The sequence below is a fragment of the Coloeus monedula genome, assembly GCF_965178545.1.
Source record: "Coloeus monedula genome assembly, chromosome: Z".
NCBI classification, from domain to species: Eukaryota; Metazoa; Chordata; class Aves; order Passeriformes; family Corvidae; genus Coloeus; species Coloeus monedula.
Window position 1 is genome coordinate 45,875,832 of NC_138822.1, and position 27,793 is coordinate 45,903,624.

The window sequence follows — 27,793 nt, forward strand, 5'->3', positions numbered from 1 at the left end:
GTGGTGTTGAAAGCTGTGTGTAAATAATACACGATATTTCCTGTTCTTATGAGAAATTAAATACCCTGGCAACGCTGCAGCCTTTTCGTCTCTATTAATTACCCAAAACATATATAATTCACAGTTTAAAAATACTGTTTCAGACAGCATGAGACTTCTGCTCTTCTTAGGGCTGTCAAGATAAAAAGCATCTGTAAGAAAGCCTCTGACAGAAAATCCAGATAATGGTATTGCAAATACTGATGTGGAAATCCTGTCGCAAACAATGCCATCCATGTGATGTCAGATATAAAGCCTCAGATCAAATGGGGATACTGACACAATTTACTTTCTTTTGTTAGTATTATATAAAGTAAGTAGTTTCTGTTTGGAAATCATGGCTCTGTCTCTGCACTTGCCCTGCATAAATCACAATTGAAGGGTTTTTACACTTGCCTGCAAGGAGAAATGAAATCTCATTATTTTTCTTGTTCTTGTAAAGTGGGACTTTCACTGAGAAATTGGTGGTAATTGCTAGAATCCACCATTTTGAAAGGTAAAGCTTTTCCTGGAGACTGAAAATGGACAAGCAAGGTCTGATGTGGAAAGCCTTTAGCTGCTCTTCTGGTGCTTCTGTACACACGCAAGGTATTCTTGCACATCGTCTGGAGAGCCAAGTATAAGAGGAACTCTCTGGTGAATATTCTCAGGTTTCACATCCAACACTGCTTCAGTCCCTGTAGTTGCCATCCCACCTGCCTGCTCGATGATGAAAGCCATAGGGTTGCATTCATAGAGAAGTCGGAGCTAGAAAGAACAAGGAAACACATGATTGCCTTTGGGGGAAATTATATCAAAGGACTTGCCAAAAGCTAGCTTTCCTTTAGTGATTTTGGAAAATTTTGTCCCAAACTTCAATTGACCCAAGAAGCAATGTCTCTCCGTGAGCCCCTCCTTCCCTCTCTTCTTCTCACCTTCCCTAAAGCCTTCTGTTCAGAGGAGCAGTGCACTGACCATACATCCAGACATCACCACTATTATTTCCAAGCTGATATGCAGTACCAGTGAAGCTGTATTTTGTCAAAAATGTCAAAGTGGGTGTCCCACAGACATCAGCAAAACAGTTAAGCCAGCTAAGCTAACAGTACTGGGAAAGAAAAGCCAAAATATCTTCTCATACGGAGCTTTTATGTGCTAACTCAGAGCTTGGCATAATCATGTTAAGTTTAGTCAGGATACTTTGGAGTTTGAAACTTGATGCTCCCAGTTTCAAATTTCAGGATTTTATTGCTTCTCTTCAGAAATCTAGATAGATATCACTGGCCTGAACTTATCCAGACAGTTGCTTCAGAAGGAGCTGCAGTTATCTATTAAAAGCAAATTTTCCCTTTTGATTTGGACCCTGATACCTGTTTACATTTTTTTAAAATGTTACCTCTTGGTGTGAGTGTGTTCTGGTGGAATGCAAACTTATTTAGGGCATATACCAAAAGTTTCTGTGTTTAAATGAACACCAATGATAGCTGGTCAGTTCTGAGCAGACATTATTTCTGTGGGTTTATCTCTGAAGTGCTCACATACAACAATATTAGCACATATTTTGTTTAACAGACTCTTTACATGTGCAAAAGAGGGAATGCTTTCTGGGGAGAAGGAAGTGTAACAGAATGCTACTGTATATAGAGACAGAGAAACGGATTGAACACAGTACTTCACTACCCATCGTGCCTTTAGCACACTGTAATAAAGCCATGATATACCACAAACTTAAATAGCACCATATTACCTTCTTCCTTATCTTTAAAGCCTACTGAAATGCTACTTCTGGTACAAGGACTCCATCTCACAGGCAACATAGGACCAATACCTTTCACTCTTCTTCCTGTTGGTTGGCCCAAATCTGGAAGATCATGAGCCAGCAAACAGCAGTGGTATCACCATGGAACCACATTTCAAGTTTCTTGTTGCTAAGCTGTGACTATGCAACTTGAGGAATGCAGTTTTTCTTCAGGTAGCAGTGCAATTGCACTCAGGGATCTTCAGATGGGCTCTGTCTTCAGATAGGTTTAACATTTTTCACCTAATAGAGAACTATAAGTCTTAAGTTTATAAAAAATGTTATTCAAAATATATAATTTGAAAAGAGGATTTGTTTGTTGTAGTGTTTACTGAGCATTTAGTTTTACTTCTTAAACTTAAAGAAGGAGCTGCGTATGTTAGGGCCTACCTGCATGTCATTTGTATTTGCTCCAAAGACTTTTGATAATTCCATTGACATTTGATTCCTTTCAGCTCTCTAACCAAGTGCGTAGACTGTCCTTCAGGGGACATGCCACAAGGGACACTTGCCACAAGAGCATTATTTCTCCAACAAGAAAAGATATATGTGAAAACAACTATATACACCTGCACTCTGAGAAGGAAAGAAAACTTTTATTTGTAATTATAGCATGTTTTTCTTCTTCCATTACTCTCTTTACTATGGCTGTGCAAGCTAGAGCAATCCAATAATAAATGTGGGCCACCTCCTGTGGAAGCCTTTATTTCTATGAAGTTATGTACTTTGTTCCTTTGTTCTTTTGTGCTGTTTCTCATTCTCTCTTTTCAACAATGGTTTAATACAGATTTCAAAGCAAAAAGTTTAATTCGAAGAGGCCAGTCAGCACACCCACTTTTTTCACACACAGCAAATTCCTTTTTGGTCTCTTTCTCTCATGTACAAACAGATCCACATCATTTAGTGAGGGGTTTTTGGTTTTTTTTCCCTGGGATGCTGATTCAAGAATTTAAGTAACTTTTGCTTGGACAAACATGCAGATATTTTTTGTTGTGTATGCTGAAGGGAATTCTTTTCCTGTTTTTGCTTTGAGGACCATTTGAATCTGCTGGTATTTTGGTAAATACAAGCTCACCACGATGGAACCAGTAGTCCTCTTTCCCTAGAGACTGTAGACATCAGGATATTCTGACACCAGTGTGGGAGATGGGGCAGATTCCTCCACATACCAGGCATGGATGCAAAAGCATTTAAGTAGAAGGTTTTAAGTATGGTGTAGATCAGGAAAGGATGTGGTGTTGCAGTCAGAACACCATGTCCAATCTATTATGTACTGAGCCAATAATTATATACTTGAGCCAATAATTTCCTAAGGATGACCTGTAGTTTACTGTTGGTCCACAGATAAGCTGTGTGACTAGGTCTCTTAAAAGATACTTGTTTAGAAAGCTGATGATAAGGATATCACAGGAGATACAGGAGAGAAGTTGAGGTTGACAATGGTCAGTTTCAAAGACTGACTTCATTGCACTGCACTGCACTGCACTGCATTGTCATGGTGCATTCTGTACAGATGTCCACATGGGAAGTCATATTTTCCCAAAATACTGATCTCAGCATGCATGAAGCCCACCTTCCACTGTAATCACCTTTTCTGACCAGGTGGCAGAAGCCCGAGTTTGCAGAGCTGGTCATATAAGCTCATTGCCCTTTGGAAACATAACGTAGGAAAACTTGTTTTTCTAGCATTGGACAAAACCCTTTCTGGGGCTCAGCGTATCCCATCGGCTGGTGGGATAACTCTTGTTGTCAGTTTAAAGTGCAGAGGTCCTCCCTGGGTCCGTGTGGTATCCACCAGCTATGCACAGGTGTCTCAATGGGTTTCTATGGTACTGAAATATTATCTTTAGAAAATTAATTAACCTTCGTTGTGGTGAAAACTGTTTGAGTAGTTCATAATATAAAAGCACACAGGAAGATTTCTGGCCTAAATTAGCAATTGCCCAAATTTCTTTCCTAAATTCGATTGCACTATCATTTTCATTAATAATTTTTTCCACAGTAGAAACTTATTATTTCTTTATTTAGCTAAACTACTGCTCTGGTAATACTAGAGGTGTTAGGTTGGCTAAGTTCACTAGAAAAGAATTCAATAATATACCTTTCCTTTAGGACTCTTCTGATTAGCAGGATACATGAAAATCCCACCGTACATCAATGTACGATGAACATCAGCTACCATGGACCCCACATACCGGGCACCATATGGGGAACTGCCATCCTGAAAAACATAGAGTAAAGCATTATATTTACCAGGCTAGACAGATAGTAGCATGCAAAAATGTAATTTTGGTATGAAACAGGAACCAAAGCTGCTTAAATCAATGGCTGCTTATGGATACTGCAAATACTGAAATCAGTCCTAAGCTTAGTCTTTTGTAAGATGTGATCGTCTACAGGCTTCAAAAATAAGTGTTTTGAAGAGCTTCATTCACAGTATGCAAACCAGAGTGTCTGTCATTTGAGTGAACAATTTGGAATCAAACCCCAGCCTGTGAAAAACCAAGGGACTGAAAACTTCTTCACCTTATCAGAACAAGGAAGTAATTTGATTTTTGATCTTTCACTGATTCCTAAGCCTGAGCATGAGGAGGGATGTCACCCCACTACATGTCCAGATGGTTCCAAGAGGACTCCAACTTTTACCTCTTAGCTTATTTGTCAAGTGGTGAAATTGGTCATAGCATTCATTCTGCCCCTTAATTTGGGAGATAGTGATTTATTCATGAATGTAATTCTCCTTGCTCTCAGCTTAGAAATTGATGTAGTTGAAGGAGAGGTCATTTTAGCAAGAGTAATCAAGGAAGTATTCATGTTAGTCTCAGGTCTGCTGGCCATATAAAAATGGTTAGGTAGAAAATATAGAAGACAAGCAAGGTGTCTTGAACAAACAGAAGTAGATACAGTAGACAAAATAAGCTCCGCTCAAGAAATGGAATGACATGTCCCCATACTTTTATGAAGGGGAGATACAAAATACAGATGTAAACTGAAGGAAAGCTTTTTAAGAGAAGAATTCTGCTGGTCTTTTCATATCTCTCATTCTGCTTTCAATAAAGCTGGGGAGGAATTTTCATCTTCCCGGAACACTACTAGAGACTGAACTTTGTGCACATTTAATACACATATATGGTTTTGTATTACAGTGATAAAAGTCTGAAAAGATCTCGGCATATTTTTTTCCATGTGGATCAGTTTTCTAATGAAAGATCTTAGCACTTTCTGCAAAGCTCATTCTGTACTGATACTACATCCAGAAAAATACATAGAGAACTTGTTCAGCAATGCCAGCTCCAGGACCTTCAGATACCACAAGTTAGTCACCTTTCCCAGTAAAATCATAAGGTTGGCTGGGGGAAAAATTGGAAAGAAAATAAAGAAAAACATAATTCTATTTTGAGATCACTTTTTCAAATTGTTCAGTGCAAGTGTGAAGTTTTGATAAGTACTCTCTTTTAAAATGGGAAAAGATTCTCATGAAATTACATATTATAAAGGAACAGAACATTAGGAAGTTAATTCCTATGCTGCTAAAGATAAGACTTGGATATTTGATATAGCTGATAATAAAATTGAAAAGAGCCCAATTCCAGGCTATGTAATAACCCTTGTTCATGACTCTTGTTGTATGCGTTAGGAGAACTATCAAAAATTCAGAAGAAAACAATGCAAACTATGAAAGACGTGATGGATAAGACACAGACTAGAGCGTTTACATTTAGTTTTGTTTAAATCTGGTCCTACTGATTGCAAGCACAAGTGAACAAAGCTTTTAAGTATTTGCTCCCTTGTTTTTTGTGGCTTATGCTCAAATAATTGCATGTTTAGGCTTCAAATGATAGCTTCTCCATCTCACAGTTGTTTGTACTTGTGACTTTGCAAAGTGAAAATCTGACATCAGGAAAAACCAAACACCTTAAGAGGTATTAAAGAGAAACAAAGGTAAGTTTTCAGTTAACCTCTGGGAAAGATGTAATTATAGTCTCAAATTACCTTTAAAAATACAAGCAAAGGAAGAACTTTCTTTTGTGATTTCAAAAGGTAATGAACTGAGTCTTAAGAAAAGTTTGTTGAACACTAAGAAAAGCCGTAACATATCAACAAGCAGCCCCTGAACCAGACTGCTAAGGATTGCTTCAATGACATTATCAAATAAGACATCTGCAAACCACAAGTATAAAATATACTGACCACAAGCTGCACAGCTGAGCCACCTGTGTGCACATCGTCTGACAGGTTTGGAATGTGCTAGGTTTCCTATTCACATGCAGATTATTTACATAATTTGTGTGTACATGGACAGTGTTATGTGAAGGATGCTTTGTGGATTCCCTTCCAACTCAGGATATTCCAAACTGATGAGATGCCACTGACAATTTTAGTTGCTTCTTACCCAGATAGATATCCACCTGCTATGGACACAGTGCTGGGAATCTGCTGAGAAAAATACAGAAGATAAACTCCTCCATTTTGATAAGGTTGTCACTTGAACCACATACTGAAATAAAATTTTTACTTCCTTTAGCGTACAGCTGTCTGCATGGGAAGAATAAATACTCCTTTTAGTTAGTGAAATGTTATTTCTTGTTTCTCCAGTTTTGTTGCTCATGCATTTTTTTTACAGATGAGGAAGTTAATAGGTATTGTATGCATGTTGGCGTATTGCCCAGTCTTTCTTCTCAAACAGCATGACAGAGCATGAATGCTAGACAGGTACATCCCAAGTTCTCAGTAATGCCGCACTCTGTGTTTGTTCAATAAGTCCTTCTGATTGTTCAGTCAATGCCAAAGAAAGAGTTGGGGAACCTTCATGTTCCCTTGGTCAGCGTCCATGGTGTTTGAGTAGACAGGTGGCTACTCTTCATTTTACCCCTTCTGCTGCTTTTTTTTTGCTTGATGCAAATGATCAAAAATTATTCATAACAGATAAGTCCTGTAATTTTTTTCTTCACATTCTGATAGAAGTCAATTTTTAATTTCTTTATTCTACTGATTTCTGGCAGCCCTGTTCTTCCACAGCAGCACAAGACCAGGTTTTTCTTACATAAATATGATGACTAGGAGAGGCAGGGGGCAAGAAATCTTTTCTGAAGACCACAACAGCAACACCTTGCATCCCTTACTCCACATAGAGATGCGGTGACAAAAGTGTAGTGGTTTTACTAGCTTTTTTGTGTCACTCAGACACAGCTTGGCTAGTTGACAGAAGAATGCTGCCTAGTGAAATGCGCTGTTGATAGCAAGTTTTTAATGATACTGCTGAGACAAATCCTTAGCCTGGGAGTCTCAAGTGCATAGGTCCCATCATCAGCAAACTGTGATGGGACTCAGCTTCTCTTGTGCCTGACTGTAGGAAGCAAAGATAAAAATAGCTGTCATAGCAAAGTGTGATAATGTCCAAAGGGTGTTTCCAAATTCTTCCATGGGTGAACCAGTGCCAGAGAGAAACTAGGGCCTTGCAGCCATTATGGGAGGAAGAACCCCTTTTGGGGAGGAGTTATAGTAAAATCTGTGCAGAGACAGTTTCTGGCCCAGCAGTGCCCATTAAGCATTGCAGACTGGAGTAAACACATTGCATTACAGGCAAATTTGCAAACAGAAATTTGGTCTTCAAACTGGTTAAGCAGCAGCATGATTTTGTCATGCTTAATAAAAAGTTAGCTTTACTCTCATACCAGAAGAGATGTGGTTAGACATACATTACTCACTTCATGATAATACTAGGAGGCTTAGGTCTGACCTGCACGACACCAGCATTTCTCTAGTGCTTTTTATTCAGAATTGATGCCTTAGGTAAATGGTGATCCACAAGAAACTTTGAGGGTCAATGCAGCTTTGTAGTCCAAACTGTCTGATCTGAGACACTGATGTTAGACAGTAAAGGGAAATCTCTCTTTTACTCATAAATAGTTGATTTTTAGTGTTTCGTTGCCGATGACAATGATACAGAACATAGGATGTGTTGTGGACAATATTCTACTTTTGTTTTCCTGTTTTATTTTTAACTGTTTAGTTTTTTGTGGCAATGTCAGAGTCATCTGAACAGCATGTTGACCAAGAATCACAGAAATGAGTTAATACAGGTAAGATCAAAGGAAGAAAAATGCAAGAAAGTGACAAATAGCTAAAATTGATGCCTAGTCTCTTGGCTTCTAGTGGCCAGAAGAATACAGGGTGGATGATCTGCCTGAATAAGAAGGTGTTCCCTGATGCCCACATGTCAGTTCCTCCTCAAGTCACAGGCAGGGGATATCCAGCAGACATCCTCACTATCCTTCTGCACGCTGGAGAGAAGGGGACAGAGACCAAAGCTGTGAAAACTCCACCTGGCTCCTGTAAGGAAAGTAGGAACATCACCCAAGTGGCTGTAGCTGGTTAGGTTTGCAGATGAGGCCAGAAAGCATGTTTCATGCTACATGGGAATGGTAGCACCTTTTCTGTCTAGTCCTCCCCACAATGCAAATAAAATGTCCTTTCCAAATCAAGGAACTGAGTTATGCTGTTTCTGAAACTCAGATTCATAACAAGCTTCAGATGGGCAGAGCACTGCCTTGTGCTTCGTGGCCATAACATTTATGCCTCAGCCCCTCTCATGCAGACAATTGTACATCTCAGAGCAGCAAAAAATGTGCTTGTTCAGTACAACTAAGGAGATTTCCCCTGCCCCAAATAACCCATGTACTTCTGTGCTGCAACAAAAATATCTGCCAACTTCTGTTGCATTAGACCAACAATTTCAATAGGTTTTCATCAAATGCACAGATTTGAGATAAAATAGTGTTTCCAAACGAGTTTTTTCCGGTATGTCCTAAATTAAAGATTTAGTAAGTCACATGATACAGCTGTCCTCACTGATCCTGTGGTGAAATACTTCTGCCTGGTCTTTCCACTGAGTTTGAAATCTCCTCAGATGGGGCTGATGCATTTAAGAGTTTTACTTTAAGTAACACTGGTGCTTTGCAAAACCACAAATTAATAAGTCCAGTCTTAGTGCATTATACTGAATACATAGCCTATTATAACATGAGCAGAATGAGAAGCACAGATGTCCTTCCCTTGGACTAGGTTTCAGGAAGTATGAAAGTTGTGTCCTGGGCTTCTGCTTCTCTCACAGCTGAAATGAATGCAGACTTTGAAGTCTCAAAATAACCTCAAATATTCAAAGTTAATATATTAAGAATGCTGTGATGTGACACTCTTTGTAGTTACAATCTGGGTAACATGAAAAAGGGGGTTTGATATTCAGTCAGTAGTCTTGCAGCTATAGCTGATGGAGTAAATCCAGGTTGTTTAGCTCAAAAGGAGGAGCTTATCATGGGACTATAGTTTAAATGATTACTCATTATATTTCCCTTGTACAGCACCCTGAGGTTTTAACACAAACCATATTACAAATACATGACAACATATGACAACTAATAGCTTAAAAATAATCTGATTTTTTTTAATAGGAAGAGTTTATAAACCAGTTTCCTGACCAAATTAAGTCGTGGGTTGATCCACATCACAATATTTCATTATGAATTACTCTTCATATAGCTTCCAGCTTTCCACATTGAGAGCTTCTGTTCTGTCCTCCCAGCATTGATAAGAGGCCATACAAAATTGTATTTCTCCAAGGAAGTTCATCAGACATGGGATGTCCCTCTTTTAACAACCAAATATAGTGAAATTGTGCCTCACATCATGTGTTTGGGTTTTCTCCCCAGCCTATAGGTTGGTTCATGCTCCATATGATGCAAGTAGACCATGTAAGAATGATACTACATTTTCAGATACAAGCAGATACAGGAAGGTGAAGGTGATGCTACCCAGATTCCAGCAAGCACCTTCTGAGCAGCACATGGAATCTAGCTCTAAATGCCCAGCTGCACGTATGACTGAACTGCATATTCAGATAAAGCTAAAAAATGAGGGTATCCCCAAATTTGGTATGCACAGTTCCAGATCTTTGTTGAAAGATCTGGCTCTTCAGCACATTTCCCTTCACACAAACAAGATACGATTTTATTTACCGAAGTCTAAGTTATAAAAGATGTCAGGATGCCAAATAAAAAGCTCCATTAGATGCATATCTAAAATGGACCTGATGGTATAAAAGGGTTACATGGGTCTGAACTCAGAAAGACCTTCAAATACTTTTCCATCAGCCAGGACTGCATGGAATGCAGTGCTAGCCAGTGCATGGTACATTGGGTACAGTGCTAATATTTTCTTACCTCAGGGAATTTCTTCTTTTGCAAATATTCTGTCATTGCAGGATCAAAATACTTTGCATAACCTTCATTGAGACTGTATACTTTCCCCTTCTTCTTGATTTTAACATCTCTGTCCACCAAAATAAATTCACCAAGACCCTGCAGGACAGGATAAATGAGATATTAGCAAGCAGCAGAAAATTTTGTTGACTTTCCGTAACAGTTGTCACACTAGAGATGGCAGAAATGCTAGCACAGCTTGATCCTTTCAGCACCAGTCTGGTGTATAACCTCACAGTATTTCAAAAGAGACAAAAGCAGAGAATTTGCATTAAATTAATGAAAACTTGTCACATTGGTACTATAAACAAAACTGAATTGGTATAGAGTATCAAAAGAACATGAATCAGCCCTGATAGCAGATGGATAATGAACCTCTGTCCACAAATCATAAGATTCCAATTAATAAATGACGCTGTCTTCTAATTTTTGAACCCTTCTTGCCTGGCTTGTCTAAATATCTTAAAGTGAATGTGGTCAGCTACCCTCATGTGTTGCTGTCTGCAGTTTGATTTCAATTTCTACCTTCTCTTTCTCTGTCTCAACCAAAGCAGTTCATCCCCCAGTTCTTCACACTAGGAATGAGACTATTTACAAAGGTTACAAGAAGTTTTGGTAATAATTCACCCTTTTATTAAAAAAAAACCAAAACAAAACAACATAAGAAACAAAACTCCTATGTAATTGCCCACATCTAATTCTGGTTTTACAAATGAATGATCCTCCTACATTCCCACAGTAACACTCTGTCCTGGGGTTGCGGTGTATTCTATTACCATCCCCATCAGCCGTTGAAATCAGGTGGGGCAGTGTTTCCTTGCCTCCTCCCCCCAGACTATCTTGCTGTTAATGGCCCATCATTGTCCTGCCCCATGACTCATAGATAACTCCCTCTGGACTATCATCTGTTAATGAGCCTAATCAACACTTGGCCTCATGATTCATTACCCCATTGTGAGATGCTCCACCCAGAGGGAGGAACCAAGCATCCCATCGTGGATATAAGCTGAGGCTGAACACCAGAGAGGAGGCCTTTCCACTGGATTTCCAGAGGACAGGAGCTACACAGCCACCACTGGACCTTCTGAGGAGGAGCAGACCCTTCTTTTTCCTACAGGATCGTCACTTCGGGAGGACTGCAGCCACCATTCTACCAGACTGCCACCACCACCCTGACTAACAGGGTGCCAGGTTGTATCTTAACTCTGTCAGTTTAACCCAGTGTTATCCGCTTTTATTGTTTTTTTCTTTCCCCCTCCTTTTATTTCCCTATTAAATTGTTATTCTGACTTGGTGCCTCCCACTGGTTTGTTTTCAAACTAGTACATAATTTGGCGCCCAGTGTGGGGCTGGCTGCTGAGAAAAGTCAGAATTACAATTTTGTATTGTAGAAGCCACCTACTCACTGTGATGTTCAACATTCTTACATGGGTCTTGTACCTAGCTCTCTATATTTTTCCGCACATGGGGAGCTATCTGCCGATTGCAATGCTCCTGTGTAGACCAGGGTATGGTATAAAATTTGCTTTATTAGTCTATTATGCCTACTGCATGATAACCTCCGAGACAATGAACATAATTCGGAATATATACTCAACTTTATCTGCTTGTCCTACTTTAGGCTGCTACATCTGGGGCTTCAACAATCATACCCAGCCCCTGGGGGGAGGATTAAAGAATGCTTTTTTCCAGCCTTTCAGACCGGACACAGCAGTTTTTGAAAATATTGAGTTCCCTGTGGATGTTAAGGATGGCATAATCTTCTTGTCAGTTCTCTTCTCTTTTTTCTCTATGACCTGCACTGTGTACACCATGCTTAGGATCAGAGCTATGGCACAGCATCCTCAGGATGAGAGGAAAAAAAAGAGCCGAGCAACAAGCACAATGTCTACACAGATTGTCGCAAAGAAGAAAGGAACCAAAAGCATAGTGACAGCATCCATCCCTACTCAGACTGTCACAGAGGAGAAAGAACCCAGACGCAAGACTGCAGCATCCATGTCTAAGCAGACTGACGCAGAGGAGGAAAAACCAAAGGCGCTGTCAGCATCTCCACACAAACTGTTACTGAACCAGAACAGCCTAAACCGATTGCAGTTGCCCCCGTTCAGAAGAAGAAATCAAAAAGCAAATCAGCCCGCATTGTGACTGACGAGGATGCAGCAGGACCTTCGCACCCAGCAGAAGAGGCAGAGCCAGAGATCATCACTCGGTCGCTATCCCTGGGTGAGCTGCGTGACCTGCGGAGGGAATTCACCCGCCAGACGAACGAGTCTATCCTGACCTGGCTGCTCCGCATCTGGGACGCTGCAGCCAATGACACCATTCTGGACGGAAGTGAGGCCAGGCAGCTGGGATCTCTGTCCCGGGATGTGGTCATTGACCAGGGGATCAGGAGAACCCAAGAAACTCTCAGCCTCTGGCGGCGACTGCTTACAAGTGTAAGGGACAGGTATCTTTGTAAAGAAGACCTCCAGGTGCACCAAGGGAAATGGAGCACAATGGAACAAGTATCCGGTGCCTGAGGGAATTGGCTGTGCTGGAGATCATTTTCTCAGAAGATGAGAGATTTCCTAAGAGCCCAGATGGTGTCCAGTGCACGTCACAGATGTGGTTGAGGTTCGCACGCCTTGGACCAGAGATGTACTCCCATTACCTGGCAACGCTGCAATGGAGGGAAGGTGAGGACAGGGTGGGTGTCTTGGTGAACAAACTGAGGATTTACGAGGACACCGTCACAGCCCCGTTTCGCACCCATGTCTCATCCGTGGAAACAAGGCTGGCTGAGCAAGTCCGGAGCTTGATCGAAGAAGGCCATCAGAAACTGAAAAAGGAACTTAAGGAAGAGATTTACCACATCCCACCAGAACCAACAAGAGTCTCTGCCATTAGGAGCTGGCATCCCCCAACCAGGGAGACAGGATACACCCCACGAGGTAATCTCTGGTTTTTCCTTCAGGAACATGGAGAAGACATGACTAAGTGGCATGGAAAACCCACCTCCTCCTTAGCAGCCAGGGTACGTGAACTAAAAAGAGGGGCAACTACCACAAGAAGCGCATCTAGAGTCAATATTGCTCCGGTCTCTCGCACACAGAACTCCAGACAGTATAGGAATGATAACATGACCGATCCTCTGGAAGGGACCTCAGGAGCATATTCACCGGAAGGCAGCAACATGTACCATGATCAGGAATAGAGGGGCCCTGCCTCTAGCCAGGTAGAGGAAAGGGATAATCGGGTGTTTTGGACTGTGTGGATCCGATGGCCTGGCACATCTGACCCACAAAAATACACGGCTTTGGTTGACACCGGCGCTCAATGTACTCTGATGCCATCAAGGTATGTGGGAGCAGAACCCATTTCTATTTCTGGGGTGACAGGAGGATCCCAGCAGCTGACTGTACTGGAAGCTGAAGTGAGTTTAACTGGGAACGAGTGGCAGAAACACCCCATCGTCACTGGCCCAGAGGCCCCGTGAATTCTCGGCATAGACTATCTCAGAAATGGATATTTCAAGGACCCAAAAGGACATCGTTGGGCTTTTGGGATAGCTGCTGTGGAGACAGAAGATATCAGACAACTGAGTACATTGCCTGGCCTCTCAGATGACCCCTCTGCCGTGGGACTGCTAAGAGTTGAAGAACAACAGGTGCCAATCGCCACAGCAACAGTGCACCGTAGGCAATACCGCACTGACAGAGACTCTGTGGTTCCCATCCATGAGATGATTCGCAAACTGGAGAGCCAAGGGGTGGTCAGCAAGGCCCATTCACCTTTCAACAGCCCTATATGGCCAGTGCGTAAGTCCAGTGGAGAATGGAGGCTGACGGTGGACTACCGTGGCCTGAATGAGGTCACGCCACCATTGAGCGCCGCTGTGCCGGACATGTTGGAACTTCAGTACGAGCTGGAGTCCAAAGCAGCAAAGTGGTACTCTACTATTGACATTGCCAATGCCTTCTTCTCCATTCCTTTGGCAGCAGAATGCAGGCCCCAGTTTTCTTTTACCTGGAAGGGTGTGCAATACACCTGGAATCGACTGCCCCAGGGATGGAAGCACAGTCCCACCATTTGCCACGGACTGATCCAGACTGCATTGGAAAAGGGTGAGGCTCCAGAACATCTGCAATACATCGATGACATCATTGTGTGGGGAAACACAGCAAAGGAAGTGTTTGAGAAAGGAGAGAAAATCATCCAGACTCTCCTGGAAGCTGGCTTTGCCATCAAAAGGAGCAAAGTCAAGGGACCTGCTCAAGAGATCCAGTTCCTGGGAGTAAAGTGGCAAGATGGACGACGTCAGATTCCCACCGGGGTCATCAATAAGATCACTGCGATGTCTCCACCGACCAGCAAGAAGGAAACACAAGCTTTCCTAGGCGCCATAGGTTTCTGGAGGATGCACATTCCTGAGTACAGCCAGATCGTGAGCCCTCTCTACCTGGTTACCCGCAAGAAGAATTATTTCCACTGGGGCCCTGAACAGCAGCAAGCCTTCGCCCAGATCAAACAGGAAATCGCTCATGCGGTAGCCCTTGGCCCAGTCAGAACAGGACCAGAGGTGAAGAACGTGCTCTACTCTGCAGCCGGGAACAATGGTCTGTCCTGGAGCCTCTGGCAGAAGGTGCCTGGTGAGACTCGTGGCCGACCACTGGGATTCTGGAGCCGAAGCTACAGAGGGTCTGAAGCCAACTACACTCCCACAGAAAAGGAAATCTTGGCAGCCTATGAAGGAGTCCAGGCTGCCTCTGAGGTAATCAGCACTGAAGCACAGTTGCTTCTGGCACCCCGACTACCGGTGCTGGGTTGGATGTTCAAGGGAAAGGTTCCTTCCACGCATCACGCCACCGACACCACATGGAGCAAATGGATCGCCCTCATCACACAGCGTGCCCGTATTGGAAACCCGAATCGCCCTGGGATTCTAGAAATTATAACAAACTGGCCTGAAGGTGAGACTTTTGGATTATCTTCTGAAGAAGAAGAAGAGCAAGTGACCCGTGCTGAGGAAGCCCCACTATATAATGAGCTACCAGAGACTGAAAGACGTTATGCCCTCTTCACTGATGGTTCCTGCCGAATTGTAGGCGCTAACCGAAAGTGGAAAGCTGCAGTATGGAGCCCCACACGACGAGTTGCACAAGCTACTGAGGGACAAGGTGGATCGAGTCAGGTTGCAGAGCTTAAAGCCATCCAGCTGGCTTTGGATATTGCTGAACGAGAGAAGTGGCCGAGGCTCTATCTCTACACCGACTCATGGATGGTAGCTAATGCTCTGTGGGGATGGCTGGATCGCTGGAGAAAGGCCAACTGGCAGCGCAGAGGGAAACCCATCTGGGCCGCTGAGATTTGGCAGGACATCGCCGCCCGAGTAGAGAAGCTGACCGTGAAGGTTCGACACGTGGATGCGCACGTACCCAAGAGTCGGGCTAATGAAGAGCATCGCAACAACGAGCAGGTGGACCGAGCTGCCAAGGTGAAAGTATCACAGGTGGATCTGGACTGGCAGCACAAGGGAGAATTATTCCTAGCTCATTGGGCCCATGATGCCTCTGGTCATCAGGGGAGAGATGCAACATACCGATGGGCCCGTGACCGAGGGGTGGACCTTTCCATGGACAGCATCTCACAGGTCATCCACAGTTGTGAGACCTGTGCTGCAATCAAACAGGCCAAGCGGGTGAAGCCTCTGTGGTACGGTGGACGATACAGGTACAGGTATGGGGAAGCCTGGCAGATTGATTACATCACCCTTCCCCAAACCCGCCAAGGCAAGCGCTACGTGTTGACCATGGTTGAAGCGACAACTGGATGGCTGGAGACCTACCCTGTGCCTCATGCTACAGCCCGGAACGCCATTCTGGGCCTGGAAAAGCAAGTCCTGTGGAGACATGGCACCCCTGACAGGATCGAGTCGGACAACGGGACTCATTTTAAGAACAGCCTCATCAACGCCTGGGCCAGAGAACACGGTATTGAATGGATATATCATATTCCTTATCATGCACCAGCTGCTGGAAAAGTTGAACGCTGCAATGGACTACTTAAAACCACCCTAAAGGCACTTGGTGGGGGGACCTTCAAAAATTGGGAAGTGAACTTAGCAAAGGCCACCTGGATGGTCAATACCCGAGGGTCCATCAATCGAGCTGGTCCCGCCGAGTCTGAACCCTTGCACACAGTGGATGGAGATAGAGTCCCTGCGGTACACCTGAGGGGTATTTTAGGAAAGACTGTTTGGATTAATCCCACCTCAGGCAAAGGCAAACCCATCTGTGGGATTGTCTTTGCTCAAGGACCTGGTTGCACTTGGTGGGTAATGCAAAAAGATGGAGAAACCCATTGTGTACCACAAGGAGACCTAATCTTAGGTGAGAACGGTGCGTAGGGTTTCATTGTATATATATATATATATATATATATATATGTATGTGTGTGTAGAGTTTAAAGAAGGTATTGATTTGGGATGATGCAGATGGTAATAGAATAAGGGGTGGATAATGTCCTGGGTTGCAGTGTATTCTGTTACCATCCCCATCAGCCGTTGAAATCAGGTGGGGCAGTGTTTCCTTGCCTTCTCCCCCCAGACTGTCTTGCTGTTAATGGCCCATCATTGTCCTGCTGCATGACTCAGAGATAACTCCCTCTGGACTATCATCTGTTAATGAGCCTAATCAACACTTGGCCTCATGATTCATTACCCCATTGTGAGATGCTCCACCCAGAGGGAGGAACCAAGCATCCCATCGTGGATATAAGCTGAGGCTGAACACCAGAGAGGAGGCCTTTCCACTGGATTTCCAGAGGACAGGAGCTACACAGCCACCACTGGACCTTCTGAGGAGGAGCAGACCCTTCTTTTTCCTACAGGATCGCCACTTCGGGAGGACTGCAGCCACCATTCTACCAGACTGCCACCACCACCCTGACTAACAGGGTGCCAGGTTGTATCTTAACTCTGTCAGTTTAACCCAGTGTTATCCGCTTTTATTGTTTTTTTCTTTCCCCCTCCTTTTATTTCCCTATTAAATTGTTATTCTGACTTGGTGTCTCCCACTAGTTTGTTTTCAAACTAGTACACACTCATTGTGTTCCTGGGCACTGAAGAGTGGCACATGTTCAGTTGTACAGGCATTATCGTGCTTTTGCAAATTTTTGGGTATGCACATTAGGTGACAGCCATACAACTGTACTGCACTCAGGAAATGAAACATCACCAGGCATGAGCTATCAAAAAAATGGTCCTTGCCTCAGGCTAAACAGTGAACATGCTGATGTTCTTCTTTAGACAGAAAAATCAAGAATAAAATAAACACAGGTTCCTTTAAGTGAAGACAAAGACGCTGTACAGATTAAATTTTCTGATGTGTTGGTTTGAAGGAAGAGGGTTTCAAACCCAAAGAGTTTAACTTAATTTCTCTTCTATTGAGTAGAAGAAAACCAAGAAGGTATTGCAATCAACATGCTCATGTATTATTAAATACTTGTAAAGAGAAGTTGGGCTGCTCCAGGACATGGAAAAAAGAAGTGCATAAAGTGGACAGATTATAGAGACAAGGATTAACAAAAACAAGTAAAACCAAGCACAGGAAGCTCTAAAAGATAGTGTCAATGTGATTAACACCACTACTGTACCGGATCGAGCATGAAGCAGTCCACTCCTTGGCCTGTGGAGAGGGCAACCAGCGTAGCACTACCATACAGGGCATAGCCTGCAGCAACAATATTGCGTCCAGGCTGTAAAGCATCTTTTTCAGAGGGCTCATCGTCTGTTTCCTGTGAGGAAATATTACCATTGGACCAAAGGTTAAATTCTGATAATGAACAATAAAAATAACATTTCAATAACAATGTGTGACAGATTTCCTTTTTCTGTCTGTGCAGGCCTTTGCAACAACCAAAACAGAGATTGTTCCCACTCATTAAGGGCAAGTTTGGTACTGGTACATGTACATGCTGGGACAGGACGCTGAGAGTTTGTTATTTTATACAAGTCACGCAATCAATATGATACCTGACACAAAGCTGATTCCTTAGCATTACAGCCCAGACTATTAATTAAGAATCATCAGAAATCTGAGACAGAGCAGAGGTACTAATTTTCTGTAAATGTAACATAACCTATCACACTGACACCCCTCAGAGGGAATAACTGAGAGATAAATGCTGTGACTGACATTACAGACAAAATGCTTCCATAGTACAGAATAAAAGGGTATAAGGCACATCATGATGGAACTGAGTTTGTGCCTTGGTCTCTGCTGAGTGAAGAGACGCATAACTGAAGGGATATAAATGTTCATGTATTATATACACATGTTCATCATATTATATACAAAATAACATGCATTTGATGATGTAAAGTGTGCACGTGTGCAGGTATGCATATATAACTCTACACAGAACATTCAGGGGCATTTTACTTCATGCTTTAAATCAATTGCTGACATTCATATTTTGATTTGGCACTTTGGTTATCATGGAACAACAGTAGCCCAAGCAGCCATGGTGCAAATATTTCCAGCCAGCCCAAGGGGTGTGCCTCAGCCACGGCTTACAAGAGTTTGTCTGGTGGGCTAAAGAAGGACGACAGCCAACCATACTTGGAAAGGCTGGTTCCAGCCTTCACCTCCTGCAACTACAAAATGGGGAGGGTTTTTTGATATCAATGTTTATTTAAAAGTTCACCAGTTGTGGTGGGTCTTGTGTGGATGTTTTGACGGTAGCCCATGAGGAATCGAAATGAGAAACCCTCTCTTTCTTCAGTCTATGGCTTAGTATTTTATTATTCCAAACTCAGACAGTTTCTCAGTGACTGCAAGGGCTTATTTAGATTGAGTAGCAGCTAAATAGAAAGAGCAGGTCTAGCCCTAAACATTTGGTTAAAAAAATGTAAAGATGCATGAAGACTCTCTTGTGTAGAAAATAAAATATTTGCCCATGAGGGTCCTAGCAAGGTGATCCCATTCATCGTTGTATGCCAACACCCTGAGGAAAACTGAGATGTGGGACACCAAAATGACACCTTTCTTGGTACATGAAGACAGTAATTTCACATCAAAATGTTTTTATTTTCAGCTGAAAGACTTTGTTACTTTTGTTTCTTCACTTACAGTTTTAAAGTGTATTTTGCTCAAAATTTTATTATTATTATTATTATTTTGCCAAGTTCTCCTGCGGAAATAAAAAATCCAGTTGACAGCCAGCTCTTTATGGGAGCTGAAATATAGCATGTACAAATATATGTGGTAGTCAGTCCCTTGAAATTATGTCAAGCTTCTTATTCTGAGAGGTTATAATGCAGATAATGAAGGAAGAGTAGTTTAAGCTTTTGTTTGCATATTTCAGAGCTTTGAATATTGATCAATAGTAGCCAATACTTGGCGAAACAATCCTTACAATACCAACTATTATGGCCTACATAGCATCATCTCTTTCAAAATTACATCCCTATGGCACATGCATCTCACCACCAAAAGCAATGGTTGTCTATAGCAGACTAATTACTTGCAACATCAAATGCAGAATTAAACATGTATTTACACAGTTTCAAACATATTATAGTTGTCATAGCCTTTTGTATGCTCTTCTCATCAAAGAAAACAGCGTTGTATAAATAGAGCAAAGTGGTTTGTTTTCTAGTATACAGTGTGTACACAATATATGTAACTTCTGGTTATAAATATACTGGTTTTAAATATATTTTTTTCTGAGATGAGCTTTTCAGTCCTATTAAATGCACTTTCTATGTTAATATGGCTGAGAAACTATATACATGTTGACTATTCTGAAAAAAAAAAGAGGAACTCCTCCCTCAAGGTATAGGCAGCTGGGCCTAATTCACTTGTTTTTTCATCCTTGTTCACAACTGTGTTTCCAAGAGCTAGCTTCCAAAAAGAAGGAGAAAAGCTCAGTTTGAAACAAACGTTTTGCAGACCTAGTTAGAATGTGAAAAAGCTACAGATCAGCTGATACTTCAATGTTAGTACTGCAAGAGTTTTGTCCTGCCAAGTACCATGTACTATTACACAAACCAGGGAATTAAGCTGGCCAGTACACTCTGACAATTGCTATTTTCTCTTCTTTCTGGTGCACAGATGGATCTCCTGTCCATTATATTTTGAATATGATGGTGGTAGTGAAATACCTTCGTGCAATGCAATAAAATATGCAGATGGACTGCAAATAATGAGTTGTAGTGACTCTGCCACTGTAATCCATTACTGGCGTGAAGCAGATGAAACAAGAGTTCCAGAGTTTGGCTACAGGGGTACCCTCAGGTGATATCTGAGTTTGAAATTTTTTGTGTGTGTGATTTGCCTGCCATCGATCATGAGGGAATTCTCATTACCACTGCGAGCAGCACTAAAATGACTTGATTTCCAGGTCTCCATTTGTATTACGTGTTTCATGAGTATCCTTTGTGTTTATACTGAATTCTTACACCTTCTCTGTGAAGGACCATGTGCAGGGGAGGCCATTGTCTTCCTGACAATGAAGGGTAGCAAATAAAACACATCAGAGGCATTGGGCAAAGTTACAAACTAAAACCAGAGTGAAACAAAGCAAGATAGTTTCATAGCATATTTGTGCAATACAAATTAAGAGATGTAGGTTCAGCTGAGTGGAATGAAAACCCAGGAAGAACCCAAGCAAAAAATATTTATTGTCACCACATCCTGATGCTTTGGCAACTGACAGCTCCTCAGCGGCAGCAGCTGTCGAGGTCCGATCCTCTGCTGATTCTGCCAGGCTCCTCCCTCAGCCCCACTTTCCTGGTGTTTCTGATTTTCAACAGCACCACCCTTGTTTCAGAAATCAGAGGCCAGGTGGAAAATGAAATAAACCTGAGACAGTATTCATTTCCTCACGGCTTTCACTAAGAAACTGATACGGTGCTTTTCCAACATGAGGAAATGGTCCCTCCCACCATGGTGGAGGCTTTGGATTGGGAGCCATCAGACAACTGTTTTCAGGACTGAAATATAATGTCCAAGTCTGGCCTTTCTATAAGGGTGCTTATTATCTGTAACTTTTTTTTTCTAAAATAAGCCAAATGTTTCTGGTCTGAAGAGTGTGCCTTTGGAAATGAAGCTAAGGTGAGACATGGTGAGAAAATTAGTCATGCGCTCATCTCAGAATTGGTCGGTGCTACGGTTCATCCTTTGGAATCACAATTGGTCTACCTTTTCAAAAGTGTTGTTAATGAACTTTAAATTGATGAAATTATGTCTTCTTTCTTAATTGATACTTATCCACTGGAATAAATATCTCACTTTCATTCTTTCACACTGCCCTTTAGTAACAGCCAATAAAGCACTTATTCAATAATTTCAAAGGATTTGAAATTAGTAGTGTTTAAATGTAATAGTGTTGCTATGATACTGTGCTGAGAGGAAGGTACATTAATTAACTTGTACTTTGTAATTAGCATTTTAATGGAAAGTGCTCTTTAAGTGAAAGCCTGTAAATTCAACATTGTTTCTAACTTTCCAGAGAAAAATGAAAATTTTCTTGTAAAGTTGATCTTTTAATTGACAAATGCTGTTTCATTCTAACAGCAGCATTTTCATTTAGATCTGAACTATTTGTACAAAGCAATGTAATTTTATTTCTATGAAGCTCTGAAAGGTGTCTACCCACATGGAAACTGGTAAATTAGAAACTGTTTATAACAAATATGTTAATATACAATACAACAACTGTGAAAGGATCAGAAAATTATTTGAAATCTTGAGCATTTGGAAATCTGGAAAATGTTCTTATTCTGAAGCAGAATCCTGGGCAGTCCGTAGTCTTCATACATATTATAGGTAAGTAAAAGATGGCAGAGAAATCTAATTGGTATTTCAATCTTCTAAGCTATATTAATCACACTGAGCACTTGCCTTTATAGTTACACAGTTAACTGTAAGTTAACACAGACTAAGTTAACACAGCATTTCTAAAGAGAAAGATGATGTTTAGTATTTGTAAGATGGTTCTTACTACCTTTAAGAATGTTGGACAATGAAGCTATTGCCTACTGCAAATACTGGGAGCTGATGTTGTCATTTAGGGTATCTTTGGAGAGATAAATGAAAAGGGTGGCAGTCCCTTTGCTTAACATAAGAACACATTTCCTGGATTTCATTAACACAAATAAACTCTTTTCCCTGCAAAAAGCAAGATACTCCATGGTACCGGAGGTAGCCCCAGGGATGCTTTTTCCAAAATCATACCCAGGCACCATCTCAGTGTTGTCTGGCCTGTACTGCATCTATGGTATGGTTTTGCACTAACCATTAACTGTGGACAGCCAAATTCCAGGACTTGGCTTGTGCCACGACCCTCTTGAGATTGTGCCATAACTATTTGATTCACTAGTAGATGCATATTCTCAACAGTGATGACTATTGTATTACCTACAAGATGTAAAAACCAAGGACTAGCCAGCTGAAAATTATGAGCAAAGAGGCGAGAGAGACTTTATAAACATGTCTTCATTTGTTTGAAGTGTAACATCTGAATCTGCAAAGACTTTTTTGAAGTCACAAGCAGTGTAAACAGTTATTTCACAATAGCAATGGCTGAGGGTCTCCCGCAGTCATATGACCGCGAGCTCAGGCTTCGGAAAAAACACCAACTGCTGGGAGATTAGCAAACAAATCACAAGACTTGGCATGACTGTAACTACTAGCATTTGTAATTGACTGCGTAGCTGCTGTTCCGTGCAGCCCCATGGGAGCAGACATGCTACCGATGAATGAAGGTGATCGCCTTCCTTCAGCCTCCATCGTCACCATGCTTGTGAGCCCCCATCCAGGACAGGCACAGCAGCTGGCGCTGCGAGGCCACCGCGCTGCTGACCACGGCACGGTCCAGGGCCGCCAGCCCCTCGCAGTGCGTGTCCAAGAGGCACCGTAACACTGAGCCAAGCATCGCTGACGGAGCTAACCAGCTGCCCTGCGGGTGAGATGGTTGTAGCTAAGTGCCTTTGTGTGCGGAGGAGGGAAGTGCTGCCACCTAACAATTGCATGGGGCTGGCTGTCCCCTTCCTGTGAATTCAGACAGCGTTTTAGCACACGTGAATACCAAGTGTTTGTCTACTCTTTCTGAGGCTACGTTTTTCCCAGAGACACCTAAGGGACCTAGGAAAGAAACTAGGCAAGATATTTTGCTTTCACCAAGTGAATCGTGCCATTTGTGACTTGCCCATCCTCTTACCTTTTTGTAGATAGCAAATATTGTTCCTATTGGTGCCAAGCAGTCTATATTGGACGAACCATCAAGGGGGTCAAAGCACACCACATATTTACCCTAAAAGAGAAGTGGCAAGGGAAGCATTACATAATGTGTTGTTTTGCATTATTATTTCCTTTTACTTGAAAACATGTTTTTGTGTCTGCATTTAGCCCTCCAAGCATGCCTGCTATGTCTCGTCAGAGGAGGCTGCACTGGTGACCCAGCTGGCCCTGCAGCACAGCACCGACCCCCAAGGGCCTGCCAGAGAAATTGGAGAGGACATGTTTCTGCTTAGACAGTACAAATAGATGACAGAGGAGCAGTCCTCTGCTGCCAAGCAGTGCAAGAAAAGCAGCGCAGTTTAAAAGCGAAAGGAGTGACTCATTCTGGAAGGAAGTATCTTTCTCCCCCGAATAAATTTGTTCAGTTTTGCTACTTTTTGCTGCGCATGAAAGGATTTCGCTGTGTTGTAAGGTTTGAGAGTAAGAAGGCAGAAAGAAAAAATCTTCAGGAAAGGGCAGGGTTACATCAGCGTGAACAGCAACTCGCTGTAATAGGATCCCCTCCTGGGGGAAGCCTGATGAAGCAGTCAGGTGTTTCCTTTGGACATGTAACATAAAACTCAGCTCTGCCAGCCTCTCATCTCATTTTATCTTGCTAAATACTAATGTAATCCAAAACCATTGCACCGGTGGTCAGGGAATGTAATAGTACACTTACACCTGGGATTTGGGATGTGTTAACAAGCTTAAAAATAATTATTCTCCTCCCTTCACAAAACTTTAATAATAATTTTACTCTCCACGTCTCTTTTAGCTGTTGAAATCGTGCCATGCACTACAGTTAGTAATGAAAACAGCGCAGAAATGGTGCAAATTTTCTGAATTCCCTTGGGAAGGGTTGGGTTTGGGGGCCAGGGCCAGGTTTCATACTTGAAGCAAGAGTGCCACCTGCTGCTGCCTGAGCCCACAACCCCCACCCTCCACCCCCCTCCCCCCCGCCCTAAGGCACAGACCCTCTTGTCTTTCGGGATGATGATGGCCTCCTTGTTCTCCTCTGTGACCAGGACGCAGGTGCTGTAGGAGGACTGGAGCATATTAATCACCAGGGAGTTGGATAATACATCCAGCTTCTTCACCTCATCACCCGTCACATTCACAGTGCCAGCTATACCAAACCTATAGAACAGTAAAATCGTCAAGCAACCTGAAGGAGGCCAACATTACAGGCTTTTAGTTAAAAAACCCCAACAAGTCAAGGTGGTTCCTTCCTCTTATCTTCCTACAGGTAAAGCCCCAAAATTTTACCATTGTCCTTTCTCTTTCTCATGCATGCTTTTATTTTCTAGCAGCAGCAAGAGTCTTATAAGAGTCTTAGCTGTAGCTAAGGTGCATTATAAGATTCTTGCTGCTGCTAGAAAATAAAAGCATGCATGAGAAAGAGAAAGGACAATGGTAAAATTTTGGGGCTTTACCTGTGTCCTTTTGGTCCTGTGTGGATGTTCTCCAGGCCAGAAGCAGAGCCTACAGCCCAGGTGCTAAGTGCCAGGCTTCCCTAGCAGTTCCATGAAGCAGCTGGCTGCAGTTTCAAGGAAGCAGAAAATGCAGTGAGCATCTGCATTATTTTCTGACACCGGCTGCTGAGAGCTCTGTGATGGTCCTTTAACCCACATTCACTCAGTCCCCAGCCAACCCCAAATCAGGACTTCAAAGACATCCCCAGGGAATTTGCCATATGGAACTGTATCTCAGGATCAAGGTTTGTTTTGTTCGGTGATCCTCCGCTGAGTTAGGATGATGCTTCCTTTCCCTATCCTGGTTTTAGAGGTATGCTAATGACATTGACATAGTATAGTAGCGGGAGGGGGGGGGGAGGGGGTGGAGAAAGGAGGAGAAAGAGGCAAGTAATTAGTCCCTAGGATGATGTTGGTCAGTCGCAGGCCTTAGCTGGGAGTGGAGTAGGTCTTTTGTCTTACTCAAAGCCCAAAGCTGCCTGTGGTTTCAGAACTATTGTGTGTTTGGGACATTCTATTTTTGAGTGCCAAGTTTAAGATTTTGAAAAGGACTGTGATTTTCAGGGAGTGGTAAGTACCTCTTCTCCAGTTAGTTTGTTGTCAGGCACAATCCCAGGTCAGGTCTATGACTTGGAAGAAGTTCCCCTCCACTTTTGAATTGAAAATTTGTTAAAAATTCATGCTTACTGCTTTAACATTAAAGAAGACACTTCACAGCCTCCTATTTGGAGGGGGTAGAAAAATAAGAGCTCTTTCACTGCACAAATGCAGATGGATGCAAGCCACTTTCACAGTGGTTGAAAGTTTACCATGAGAATTCCTGAAATTTCATGGTTAGTTGCAGTGATTTGATCGGTGCAAGTTACTCATTTGTGTATTCGGATACTTCAGCTATTTCTTAGTCAACATCTGAAGCTTTTTGTTTTTAGAATTAAACACTTGCTCCTTAATGTAATCGATGGTTTTGTTTTTTTCTGAAGGGGAGGAAGGATATATGGTTATTCCTCCTCTATTGGAGGAAACAAATTGTTTCTCTGCTGTTACTGTTTCGGAGATTGCCTATTAAAAGATAAAAATTATGTAAGAAAAACTGTTCTTGTAAGTCACGGAGGCAAAATAGCTCAGTTTCACGTCGTAAGCACAGAGACAAAGCATAGTTTGACAGTAAGGGCATAGGAGCCTGCTACTGTGGTTAACTTTGAGTATGTCTCATGTCCTCTCTACACACTATGGTCCGTGCCTGTAAAGTGAGGGCAATAGTTCTGAGACACTGAATTCATGATTTGCAAAGATGATTGAGGACTTGGGCCAAATAATCAACAGAAGCACAAAAATTCCCCCAACCCTAGTGTCACACATTTTGGTGTTTCTGTGTGAGGAAAAAAAGCCCCAAATCTCAGAACAAATAATAAATGTTGACTTTTTTTCACAGAGGTATTCCTGGTCTCTTTCATGCATGCAGGTATAAGTACATACTCAGGCATGTTCAGAAACATATCTTTCAATACATATAAAGAACTTTCTATTTTAAATGCACAATTTTATTAGGGCATTCCATATCTCTGAACTCCTTCAGATAGATCACCTAGTCTGAAAGACTTAGACTGATGCCTATTGCACTTCTCTGTGTGGAACAGCTCAGTACATTCCAGGCTTTGCTAAGGCCATATTTTACTCAATCTGCAAAAGCACTAGAGGCCAAATTGTTATGTTTGTTTTTCATACAGGGGGCCTTTTGAGACCCCCTGCCTGTAACCCTGATTGAGGGATACTGCTTGAGGAAAGAAAGAGAAATTGACCCAGGTACAGCAGCGTATGGAGCTTCTCGCAGGGCTGTTGCTTTAGAGCATTGCTTATACAGAAGACAGGCAGAAAATCAGCTTCCCAAAATAAGCCAAGCCCTGATTTGCACAGTTCAGCAGAGGGCTTGGATGCTAGCAGAAAATATCACAGTGAGATATTCTGCATCAAAAATATCATGGAGTGATTTTCAGCAAATTCACAGTAGATTTAAAAATAGATCAGTATCAACAAGTACAAGAGCTAACAACATGAGCAGTGCATTGAAGTTCTGTTCTGACTCATATTTTTAGAGTAAAATACTACAGAAGAGCAGTTAGTTTAAATGTCTATCTTGTGCCCAGTATTAAAATGCTCCAGAAAGAGAGCTCTCCTGCTTCCCACTCTTGATAATCCAGGCTCTGACCTCACTCAGCTTAAAAAAGGCACTTCCAAGGTATTTATGAACCCCTGCCCACTCCCCAGCCTTGCTATGCAAGTAGCTGTCTTTCTACCTCCTCTTCCTCCCTGTAGCACAAGGTAGGACTCACATGTGGGCAAGGCCTGCCTTTCTGACTGCAGCAGAAATGGCCTTTATGGCAGTCAGCATGGAGTTGAGCAGCTGTGTCAGCTCCCCTGTCGCTCCTTTCACGCGGCGTCCCTTCTCCATAACAAATCGCGTGAGTGTCAGCATATCTGTTTCGAATGGGCTTTTGTCGGTCATTTTTGCTGGGTACCAGAGCTCCTATCCTCTTGGCTGGACAAGATGCTTTCTTGCTGTGTTGAGATCCTGAGTAGCTGTTTTATTTTGAGGTGAAGCTGTTGGCTGTGTTGCTGGTCAGAATTTATTAAGATGTTTCTGAGACCACGTGATTGGGTGCTCAGAATAACTACACCAGGCTGGCTCCATGGGTCCAGTGGGATGCAGGAAAGGAGCCTGAGACAGGACTACAGCTGAGCAACTACCGCTCATCTAGTAATTAGCACTGAAATTAGCCCTGTGCAGATCTAGTTACATATCCTCACTGTACATCAGACAGATTATAATGCAAAACTCTTGCTGGCTGCATACTTGGAAATGGCTTTCCTGTAGATCCTGCTCAGCAATGGGCTCAGCACAGCCAAGGCAATGCACAACTTACAAGGCACCAGAAATGAAGGCACCAGGCACTGGTAACCACGCATGCCACAGAGTCCCAC

The 27,793-nt window shown here is 42.5% G+C and overlaps 1 protein-coding gene across 1 annotated transcript; it reads right to left on the minus strand.

Annotated features, from left to right (window-relative positions):
- Window positions 1–27,432, minus strand: LOC309585242 (fructose-1,6-bisphosphatase isozyme 2). Its single transcript, XM_082301861.1, has 7 exons — window positions 27,145–27,432; window positions 24,317–24,479; window positions 23,284–23,376; window positions 17,713–17,853; window positions 10,036–10,173; window positions 3,918–4,037; window positions 1–786 (listed from the first exon to the last, which is right to left on the minus strand). Exons 1-7 carry the CDS (start codon window positions 27,315–27,317, stop codon window positions 592–594), a joined length of 1,023 nt encoding a protein of 340 aa, XP_082157987.1. The 5' UTR covers window positions 27,318–27,432; the 3' UTR covers window positions 1–591.
- Between the last annotated feature and the right edge of the window lie 361 nt (window positions 27,433–27,793).